The 11,932-nt window shown below is 38.4% G+C and overlaps 1 protein-coding gene across 1 annotated transcript; it reads left to right on the forward strand.

Annotated features, from left to right (window-relative positions):
• The first annotated feature begins 1,082 nt into the window (after positions 1-1,082).
• On the forward strand, positions 1,083-10,927 carry rab25 (RAB25, member RAS oncogene family). Its single transcript, XM_022746418.1, has 5 exons — positions 1,083-1,383; positions 6,624-6,819; positions 8,326-8,519; positions 8,866-8,946; positions 9,489-10,927. The coding sequence occupies exons 1-5, from the start codon at positions 1,347-1,349 to the stop codon at positions 9,605-9,607; spliced, it is 627 nt and encodes a 208-aa protein (XP_022602139.1). The 5' UTR covers positions 1,083-1,346; the 3' UTR covers positions 9,608-10,927.
• The last annotated feature ends 1,005 nt before the right edge of the window (positions 10,928-11,932 follow it).

Raw genomic sequence — 11,932 nt, forward strand, 5'->3', positions numbered from 1 at the left:
ACACTACAATTTCCTTTTTTGCATCCTTTTGTTGTGAAATATTTCTGGTAGATAATCACAGTATATACATGCTTCCCATCTTTTACTCTTTGCTTTGCTCACTTGCCTGAAAACCCAAAATGAATACCGGTAAAATCATTTGAATAGCAGAGTGAATCAGTGTTTAGAAGCATTTATGGGTAATAATGTAAGATATTTTGATAAGTTACTACTTAAATTAAATCAAAAAGACGAGGAGCCTCAAAAGTTTTCAGTTTCCTGTTTTTAAGATTGTAACAGTCGGATACACAGAGCTGAGTTAACCATGACTGGGCTAAAAACGCTTATGAATATGTCCTCACAGTGCATTTATGGCCCAGAATACAAAATCTAAGACTCTAGAGTTTCAGTGACCTTGACCTTTTCTGCAAAGTGCAAAGGAGGAAGAAGACAGATATCTGATTTAATGAGTCAGGTCTCAATGTAATAGAATCGGAAAAAAACAACTCAAACTAAGTTTTAAAATCCAATATTTTGATACATAATCACTGTAATTACGCACATACATGTCCAGGAATTAGTCTCCGTCACTGCACATTTTTAGAAACAGGCCAGCAGACAAGGGGATCTGATGGGATCAACAGGCCTGGATATTAAAACAGGATTTGAAAAACAGAGGTGGTTTTTATTGGCCGTGGGAGATGGAAATAGTAAAATAGTATGCATGTGTGCACATTCCTGTAAACCCAGCAGGGATGGTTTCATAGTGTCCAAGGTGCTGTTTTGTTATTTTCTCTGCTGTTGGGCCGAAAAAGTAACTGATTAAAAATCCACAAGTCGAAATTGACCTGTTTTATTATAGAAACACCATGTACTATGTGTTTTTTTCCTTTCAGCAATGAAGCAAGAAGAATTTTTGCTATTTGCTTCCTGCATACTGTCATCTGATTCTTCCACCAGGAGGCACCTGACAGGCCCCCATCAGCCCTACCTGGTAGTCGCCCTACCTGTCCAACCTGCCCTGCGCTGGCTCCATTACTAAGACACACCTCCATCACTGCTCCACCACTCCCTGACACAAACCCCGCCTGCTGCAGCAGAACAGCCTGGATACACTCCACATGTCTTGTTCAAACAAGCAGCTTTCTATTAACTCAGATAGGGAAGGGTAGTGAAGGGTAGAAAGCTGGTGACTGGCACTCATGTGTCAAAACATTTTTGCAGCCATTTTCTCTCCTGACGCCTGAGGATCTGAGAGGCAGATTGGTTTTGGTGTGGGTCAGTGTCATCTTACATCCTGTGATCAGTCTGCGAGAGCCGGAGACACGGCAGTAGAGTGTGGGGCGGCAACACTGAATGGACAGAACATGGGGTCAGATGAGGCCTACAACTTTGTCTTTAAGGGTGAGTACATGTGTTCTGCTTAGTTTGAATTTAATTTGATCCCCAGGTATGTTCCTATCAGGGTTTAAGTGTCATTCTATAATGTTGCTTTGTCATTGAAGTTTTACTTCCTTGTTTATTATTAACTTGGTAATAGGAACAGGAATTGTGTTGTTTTTGTCGACAGAATAAAACAGACTATTAGTGAAAAACCACTTATTATAATAAACAGTAGATAATACCACATAACATAGACAGTTAATAGCCTGGAGTTGTGTCTCTGGATGACAGTCAGCTGTTTGATAAATAGATTTGTTTAGGTAAACTTTTGCTTCAGGTGAAAGAGTTGCATTACTAGCCTACAAAGTTGAGTGATACTGTAATCACACATTACCTGGTCAGTATGTTGTCTCAGGGAAAGCACATGCATACCACAGGCTACTGTTGAAACCAGGATGTGTACTTTAATTCCTGTTTATTATTATAAGTATACCGGAGCCATTTTTCACAAATATAACGTATAAACAAGTTGCTAGTGCATCAGAACTGGACTTGAAAAAGGCTTTTTTCTTTGAAAAGTATCACCATGTGCTACTCACTCAATTAATTCTGCACTCAACCTACATAGAATAGTAATCAGTTTCCTATATGCAGCTGCTTACGGCACCAGATGGTTCTTAACAGATGTACAAGAGAAATAAAAGTCATTCAGAAAGGTGATTTGGTTCAGGTACAGTGATTTGACATTTTGGTAGAAAAATGCCATTTTGATAAAAAAAGCACCAGATGGATAGAAGGTAGGTGGATGGAGAAGTCACAATCACTGTATTCAAAACATCAAACAGCATCACTTACTTCACTATGGAGTTCCACTGCAGGATAAAGTATGTAGACAGTCAAGTCAGTTGTATTCATACAGAATACAGGGGGGGGGGGGTCCCTGGAGGCCTAATGGTAAAGGCACATGCCACATCCATATCATATCGATAACATCTCTTTTCCATGTGGGATTCAATTCCTGGAGGGAACCCTCACACACACACACACACACACACACACACACACTTCCTCTCTATCTCTACACAACTCCCCCTAAAAATCTTTAAACACCTTGTAAATTATGTGTATTTGCTTTCATGCCAAGATTCAGATGAGAAGATCAACCTGTCCGTTACATATAAGGCTACAGCCAGAGTCCAAAGTGATATTCTTTCTGCTATAAAGCTGCATTATGCCTGTGCTGATACAAGTTAAGACCAAAAAAATATCTCGTAGAAATGAATTTCAATAAATATACATTAAAGGAACATGTTTACATTTAGAGGATTAAAGCTTATTCCTGTGGAGAGGTAGATAAAAAGATTGATATCACTGTCATGTCTCTATGCTAATTTTAAAGCTGCATCCAGCAGCCAGTTATCTTAGCTTAGCATAAAGACTGGAAGCNAATTTCTGTCTCTCTCTCACACACACACACACACACACACACACACACACACACACACACACACACACACACACACACACACACACACACACTTCCTCTCTATCTCTACACAACTCCCCCTAAAAATCTTTAAACACCTTGTAAATTATGTGTATTTGCTTTCATGCCAAGATTCAGATGAGAAGATCAACCTGTCCGTTACATATAAGGCTACAGCCAGAGTCCAAAGTGATATTCTTTCTGCTATAAAGCTGCATTATGCCTGTGCTGATACAAGTTAAGACCAAAAAAATATCTCGTAGAAATGAATTTCAATAAATATACATTAAAGGAACATGTTTACATTTAGAGGATTAAAGCTTATTCCTGTGGAGAGGTAGATAAAAAGATTGATATCACTGTCATGTCTCTATGCTAATTTTAAAGCTGCATCCAGCAGCCAGTTATCTTAGCTTAGCATAAAGACTGGAAGCAGGGGAAACCAGCTAACCTGGTTCTGTCCAAAGATAACAAAATCTTCCTACCAGCACCTCTAAGGCTCAATAATTAACACATTATATTTTGTTTGTTTAATCTGTTCAAAAACTCCAGTGTAAAAGCGACATGTTGGGGGTTATTTATGGGGGGTTATGTGTGGAGAACCCTCAGAAGCAGCAACAGAGGAGGTGTCCCTCCTCCTGCCTGCAAATTGTAAATTCTCTAAGAAACCGATTACTATCATTGAATAGACTCACTCACTACTGCAGTGCTCCTTGCTGTCTGTGCCATAGTATCTATCTATCATATCTATCATAGTATTCATTCCACCAAGAGATTCACTGATAGCTCAGAGAAACTAATCAGTAAAATCAGATTATATAATGTTTGCCTTATTTAACTTTTTGTACTGTTGCATAAAATTAGGGTTGCCAGGTATGTAAAGTTAACTTACAGACAAATACACATATGCCAATGTATAATAGTGCACATTTAAGGAAAAATAGTTTTAATTAAATTCAATTTAATTAAACATGAATGAATAAGTCGCTTGTCAGAATGAAACCTTGGTCAGTTGGATATAGGCCTGAATTATTATAGGTTTCCACCATGAGCAATAGTGTAGTAGTTGCATTTCCAGTCCTGAAGGTCGTGAAGACAAACAAAAGGAAAATTTAATCCTCACTGCAACACATGAAGTTTGTCCTAGCTTCCTCAGAATTCACAATCCAGGCCGCCGGAGAGCGTGAAGGCCTCTTGTCTTGTATCGCCATAGAAACCAGGGGTATTGTTTGAATAAGAAGTTACTCAATAGTAGAAGAGAAGAAGAGGAAAACAGACATTCTCACCCACTGGAAAAAAGCCCTGTTTTGTGGCTCCAGAGTGAACAATTACCTAAACATGCCAAAGTAGAGCAACTTGTAAAACATTCTTTGCCATGACCTCAGACTTCCTGTTAAACATACTGTAAGTTAAGACCTGGAGGTTATTTAGTTATTTGTGCTTTAAGATTCGTGGGAATCAGCAGGTGTTCAGGACAAAACGTACCAGTTAGTAAATGAACATTGTAGGGAGACTGTTTTCTTAACTTTTTTTCTTTTGCGATGTTGAGAATGAACTTTGAACTTTGAACTTCAACTTTAAAACCAACATGGATTAGAAATCCTTAAAAATGTTTGGAAAAAAATGAAAATGTATACATCAACAAACCCTCTGATTATGGTAAATCATTATGGTAAAGTGATTTAAATGGTAAAGTATTAGATGCAAAATGTACTTTAAGTATTAAAAGTGAAAGCACTCATAATGAACAACTTATACTGCTGGGTAAGTACAAGTTCCCTCTGTAAACTGTAATCAAGCACAGTACTGGAGTAAATGTAGGCCTACTGATACTGATAGTGTGAAACAGTCTTCACCGTCTTTCCACTGTCTCTAGAAAGATTGTGTTATTGTGGTGTTGCCTAGTTCAATAACTGGGAAATCTAAATGGGCAAATCTTTATTATTGTATGTTGATAAAACTTTTAAACCCACGTAATTTTAAGCTTAAATTAAGTAACTAAACAGTGGGAATCAGCTGGTTGTACTGTCACTTTCACCTTTTCAATCAAATAATGTACAAGAGAGCTGTTTAATGACGTGTGTAATTATGACTAAATTTAATTATGACTAAATTTATTTAAATTTATTTAAATTTAATTCTTTAGATAAAGTGCCCCAGTTATAGTTTGACATTTGGGGAAATTGGACTATTCACTTTCTTGCTAAATAGATGAGAAGATTAATACCACTCACATGCCTGTGCGCTGAATACGATGTTAGCTAGCAGGTGATTAGCTTACCTTAGCATACAGACTGGAAGCAAAGGAAAACAGCTAGCCTGGCTCTGTAAGTTGGAATAAAACAATCTGCCTAGCAACACCTCTAAGGTATACAAAAATGAAAACAACAAAATTTGTGGTTTTAGCATAGTATAAAGATGGAAATATGGCTCTGTGCTAAGCTAAACCAATCGTCTGCCGACTGTAGCCTCACATTTTAAGTATTTATGAGAGTCTCAGCAAGAAAGCTAAATAAATGCATCATCCAAAATGTCTAACTATTCACTTAACTCCCACCACACTCTAAATCCATATTTAATGGCTGTGGAGATGTCACAAGAACTTGGATTATTATCTCAGCGTTCTCGAGCTCACACACCTCAGCAATAAGCTGTGACTGTGTCTTAACCAAAATGTGCAGAGATCCTTTTGCCGCGGTGTTTTCACAGTGTGGTCATACTTTCCTATCTGTGCCCATTAAGCCAAGCCTTTTTTTCTCTCTGACTCAGCCACTAACAACTGAAACCCAAACATTAGTCACAGAAATGTACAGAGGGGGTGTCTGTGCTATTTCTTGTCCTGTTTACCCAGTAGGTAGGTTCTCAGGGCAAGATTTAAGGAAGTGGCATCTTAACTTGTTCCACCTGATTTGGAATCACCTTACAGAGACTGTTATTTTCTGAAACAAAGGGTGACTTGTGAGAGGTTTTTACCGCAAAGGTTTTCAGTTTTCCAGAGGAGGAAGTGTGTGTCTTAGCCATAGAGCTGACCAATGTGAAAGGAAATACAAAATACAGTATATTTGTCCTTCAGATTTGGTAAAATACATGGCTTCAGTGAATGAAAACACTGCTCTTTGGCAATTTTCTGGAAATTAAGGACAAATGAAGGTACCTTGAGCAAAAGAAAAGTAAAAATAAAACTTCAAAATGTCTACTTTAAAGGCGTCCACCTCCAATACTGCCTGTGTTTTGCTTCTCATATTTTGTAACCATCACTTCCTGCTCTGGAAATAAAAGAATAAACAGAACGAGCAGTGTATTTTACACCTGGCCTCTCCTCCAGTGTATACTGCGATAGCCTATAGCCTCACTAAATCCTCAGTAGGATAAATAGGACACATGTATGGATGGATGTCATTTTACCTCTTTACTAATCAGTAATGGTGTTTTCTGTTATAGGCCAACACCCTCTCTACATCCCCAATTTGAAATAATTAACGTATTTACCTTGTGGGTGTGGTGTTGCTTTTAAAACAGGACACTATATCCCTGATGGCGTAATTAGCCCCAGTCAGACGGCCACAGCTGTGGATTTATGGGGCAGCCAAAAAAAGACACACCTTGACTAAAAGCTTCTGTTAAGGATGATGTGAACAGGATTGGCTCATATTTGGCTCTGGGAATATTTGTTTTGTCTCATTTATCTAAGACATACTGGGTTTACTTTTGCAACAACCTAACCCAAAGCCTGGAGCTCTAATTAAAATGGCTCTGTGGTTTGTTTCCTCTCCAGTGGTTCTGATTGGTGAATCTGGTGTAGGCAAGAGCAACCTGTTGTCCCGTTTCACCAAAAATGAGTTTAACCATGACACTCGCACAACCATCGGGGTGGAGTTCAGCACACGGACCGTGCAGCTCAGCGGCTTCACCATTAAGGCCCAGATCTGGGACACAGCCGGACTGGAGCGATACCGGGCCATCACTTCAGCGTGAGTGCCGAGACCCAGCAGCTTTTATAGATATATTAGTATATACACGTGTACCCATTCTCACACACACACACACACACACACACACACCACAGCTGTATGTCTGGGTTATGTGTCCTAAAGTTTTTAAGGCTTTTTTTATTTTATGATTAAATATTACACCAATATTACATTTTTTGTTCAACCAGCGGTTCTGAAAGAGGGGAATAATTTATTTTCACTATATTTCCATCCATAAGTAACACAGTGACATGACTGTTTTGGTCATGAGTTTCAAACACTTTCTGTAATAAAACATCTAATAGCAAAAATATGATGGGGGACCCTGGGACAAAACCTTATCAAATGGGGGCCAGTGGTCTAATTTGTGTCAGTTTATGGGTCCTTGATGAGAAAGTTTAAGAACCACTGGATTAAACAATTCACTTTTTATTTATATCACCTTATATGTAACAGGTAGCTCCATGACAAACAAATAAGACACCTAAATGTCACATAAGGAGTCAGTCTCCTCCAAACAGGTAAAGACAGTTTTTTTTTAAATCAACATTTTATGCACCATAGCTGTTGAACAACCTGTATGTCAGGTTTTAACCGGCACACTGCTTCCAAAATCCCGTTGGTTAAAGCAGAGACGTGTATTTGAACGCTCCACCCTCAGCGAGTCTCTGTTCTATCTGCGGGTGCCCCTGATTCATTCTTTTTTTTTAATTAAACCAGGAGGATTAACAGTGGAAAACTGGTTTTAAAACAATAAAACCATGTCAATTTTATTTTTAAGACATGGAAAAAAATCGGAGGATATGCTACACCGCTGGATTAGCTCTTTTCTGACTGCTTAGCTTTTTCAGTAATTACACATCGACTAGTATGCAAATTCTCACTCCCATGGAATTTCCCATTTGTGCTGTAACAAGCAGCTAAAACCTATTAAAGTGGAATTAATTATGCTGCTGGAAGAGTGGAGCAGAAATGTAATTGTGAAGGATGTATTGATTGGTTCATGACTTCAGAGCAATTGTCAGCCATTGAAGTTTTTCAATCAACAGCAGGAGAAAGGGCTTATTATCACTGAGGACAGGACAGTGCTTAAAGCAGCTTTTTTTTTTTTGAATCAGATGACTAGAGGTCACTGTTAGTGATGAACCTACAGAGAATTATCACCTGACTACAGCTCTTCTCATCTCTGCAGAGCTTCATGTCGACTTTCAGTTTGTTTTGGTCCACACTGTAACGGTTCTCTCTAAAAACCAACTTCATGCTTCCTGCCCAGCACTAAATCAAAGACATACAAAGTTTCCGTCGTGCAGAGTTGGTAGAGACCAAAACATAGCTAAAAGGAGAATAAATATTGGACTTAAATTCATGAATGGCAAAAACTACAACTCCAAATAATGTGTGCCGATCAAACAATTCACTTTTTATTCAAGCAGCTCCATGTACAAACAAATAAAACACCTAAATGTGACATAAGGACTTACTGTAAAGTCAATCTCCTCCAAACAGGTATTACAGAGGTGCTGTTGGAGCCCTGCTGGTCTATGACATAACAAAACACCTTACCTATGAGAGTGTGGAGCGCTGGCTGAAGGAGCTCTACGACCACGCTGACCCCCACATTGTGGTGATGCTGGTGGGCAACAAGACTGACCTGGAGTCGGAGAGATCTGTGCCCACTGAGGAGGCCAAAGACTTTGCAGGTATAAAGTCAACAAGTGTTTTCTCTGTGCTAGAAATCATTGCACAGGAATTGTGCATTGATTGTTCATAATTAGTTTATGAAAATTGAATTTATGACTGTAGAGAATGGAAATTAGTCCTGCATTCTTCATGGTGAAAAAAGTGGCTATAAATTCTCACTTGTTGACTCCAGTCGATGGTTAAAGATACATTATGTGATGTTGCTATAGGGCCCAGTTTCTCTGAGGATTTGGCAGTGAAATCTTGTATTTTAGGCCACTGTGACAAAGTCAGAGTGAGAAAATGACAACAAATTTGAATTTACTAAATATAAAATAACTAACTTATCTCATTTGTATTATCCAGAAAAGAAAGGACTTTTGTTTCTGGAGACTTCAGCCTTGGAGTCAACTAATGTGGAAGCAGCATTCAACAATGTCCTAGCAGGTAATTCATTTAAACTTTTTTTTACTACTTTGGTAATAGCCATTACACAAATGTGGGCTCCCTTAAAGCTTTCGTCTTGAATGTCTCTCCCTTCCTGTCTCTCCTCCCCAAAAACTTAATAACAAATGATGTGAACTGGAAGCACACATTTTCCCATAAATATGCTGGGATAAGGCTTCACTCTGTGAGCGTAAATTTAACCTCACATAGCCAGAACATCCATCTCCTCAGCTCGTGGAGGCCAGGGAAGGGTCAGGATAACACGACCTTTGGTAGCTCTGGGGCAGCTATTTGATTGACTGCTTTGGGAGGGAACACTTCTGGTTGGTTTGAGGCTGGAAATGAACAACTTTAACAACAACTTGAAGTGATGCTGTCCTTTTCTTTTCAACTTTTGTGCAGGATGGAGTGGCATATACTTTGTTTTGTTATCAAAGGGGTTGTGCTATGTTTTCCTGTCAAAGCCTGAGAACACTGTGTACCTTCTTTCTATGCTAACATAATGTAAGTGGATAATAATGTGTGTCAATGTCTTGTTTCAGACATTCACAGAAAGGTTAGCAGTAAGGAAGTGGTTCGAGGCTCCATCAGTGCCGTGTCCCTGAACAGCCCCAGTGCAGAAAACACAGAGGAGAATAAGCCCTGCTGCAGGAACATCTGATTACACCATCCCCCAGGAGCCCAGGGGGCCACAGGGTGGGTGACAGGTGAACTCCTTCTTCACCCACAACCCTGTGCAAGAGCTTGACAAGAGGCAGGCACCATGGCAGCCATGGGTACCAATATTAACGGTCCTGGCTTAAGATGCCTCTTCAAAATGACTGATTTACAAGTTGTAAGAGCTACATGGTGGTGTGAGGTGTTCAAAGGATGTTTGAATGAATGTAGCTGGAAACCAGCATCAGTCTTTTAAGAGTCCCTGCTGACCGCTGAACATACGTCAGTGGTAAAACACAAAACTGTGTTACCTGTAAGATAAAATATTTATATATATTCATGCAGAAAATTGGAAAAATCATAGCATGGGTAAGGTTTTGAAAGTGAATGACATAAGACTGTTTTATGTTTTCTTCAAATCAACAGTTTAGTTGGTGGTGAATATTTTATGTACTGACTGATCTATGATGAGACTGAATGTATTTCTGTTGAGACATAAATGATTTATGGAGACAGTTAGCCTGTTGTGTGTTATTTTTGTCTTACAACAATAGAATTTTCAAGTAATTAGAAATACCAGGTTAGTGCTGATTGTCAATCGCAACACTGCACACTACAATAGTGAAAAATAATTTCCTGTGGTTAGCTAAAATCTCAGTTGTTTTATGAGTCAAAGTGTTAAAACATGTTTGTGATCTGAACCCCTTCTCAAACTGTTCAAGTCAGGGTTAGGGTTTAGGTTAGGTAGGTGTGCAACCTTTTCAAGCATGATATCTTGTTTTTCCTCTGCATGAGCTGAGATAATTAACTGGCCCAATTAATTTTGCCTATCCCTGCCAGAATAATGCATGCAGTGAATTAGTGCACAGGCCTCTTAAAAGAGCTGGGATGATATGACATGAAAGTTTCCTCCCTGCATCAAATTTAAAAACAGTAAAACCAAACCAGCTGTCACTTTTATGGGACGTCAGTGGATGATAGCGACAGAGTAAACAAGAGATGAACAGGAAACTGTGTGTACAAAACCAAACAAGTCCTCCAACTTAAATGATCATAGAGGTCGCTATCCTCAGATACAACCCACCATAGGAATTTGGGTGTCAATGTCGCAAAAACAATGAAATTGTGTGACATGTTTATATATTAACCCATTAAATGCTGAGAGTCGTTTCAGGGTCTTTCCAACTCTGCCAAGTCTTTAACTGTGGGAAATACCAACTACTGTTTAGACTATGTACGTATTATTGTTCTGTTTTTACTTTATAATCAATTTTAATTCATAGAAATGTTTATGTTGATAATAAATATGGTACATTTGTTCATATCTCATGCTTGTATAGCCCACATTTCAAGATAGAATCTAGTATTAGCTTCTTATAGTTTCTTTTCTATACACTTTACGATACTTTTCTATACTGTTGCTTTGGGTGTTTGGGAAGTGCCAGATACATACGAGCAAATCCTTACACCAAAAACCAAACTTCACTGTGCCACTTTGAGTATCTATCTAGACACCCTGAAACTAAGTCAGAAATGATAAAACCTAGTCAACTGTCAGATGTCTGCATTGGATAGCTTCCTGTCTTCTCTGTATCTTTGCTGCAAATTCTGTTCTGTCAAAAAAGACTTATTTAAACACAGAATACGTGATGAATAAATGAACACAATATTTCAACTTCAAATGGTAAAATTTTCATTCAATTCAGGCACAAAATATCTACTTACGGTAAATAAATGGGACTGGTATTGTCCTTAAAAAAATAATTTTCACATCAGTCCACAGGAATCACTTTATCTTACTTTGACATCCACTAAACAAACTGCATGTAATTCAAGGTCAACTGCAGGCACTGTGTGCACCACAGACTGTGTACCTGCAGTTGACCTTGAATTATTTGCCCTAAAGGAGGAGGACAAAGGGAGATTTGATTAACCCTTGTTTTGCTGACATTGACTGATTACTCCCCTCTTGTTTGGGATTGCATAAAAATATTGACAGCAAAATCAATCATTTTTGTAGAAGAGTATTAAATATTTTATTGTTCTGCCCTAAACTTTTGCACATTTGATGAAAGTGACAAACCAAAGGACCATGAAATATTATTACACCAAATAAAGAAATATTTCATGTTTTTAGGGCTGCAACTAACAATTATTATCATCATCTATTAAGCTGGTGATTATTTTCTAAATTAATGTAGCCTGTTATTATCAAATCCTCACATTTAAGGGGATGGAGGGATTACTAAAACTAAAATGATCAAAACAGTTGCCACTTCATTTTCTGTCATTCAATAAACCAATTAATCGACTGATAATTGCAGCTACA

This window comes from Seriola dumerili, unplaced genomic scaffold, assembly GCF_002260705.1.
Source record: "Seriola dumerili isolate Sdu_G_001 unplaced genomic scaffold, Sdu_1.0 BDQW01000104.1, whole genome shotgun sequence".
Lineage (NCBI taxonomy): Eukaryota > Metazoa > Chordata > Actinopteri > Carangiformes > Carangidae > Seriola > Seriola dumerili.

Bases quoted from the DNA above. Each gene is read 5' to 3' on its own strand.
- rab25 (XM_022746418.1), top strand. From the start codon at position 1,347: ATGGGGTCAGATGAGGCCTACAACTTTGTCTTTAAGG. The intron at 6,820-8,325 runs GTGAGTGCCGAG...TCCTCCAAACAG, and splicing joins TACCGGGCCATCACTTCAGC to GTATTACAGAGGTGCTGTTG. The intron at 8,947-9,488 runs GTAATTCATTTA...GTCTTGTTTCAG, and splicing joins ATTCAACAATGTCCTAGCAG to ACATTCACAGAAAGGTTAGC.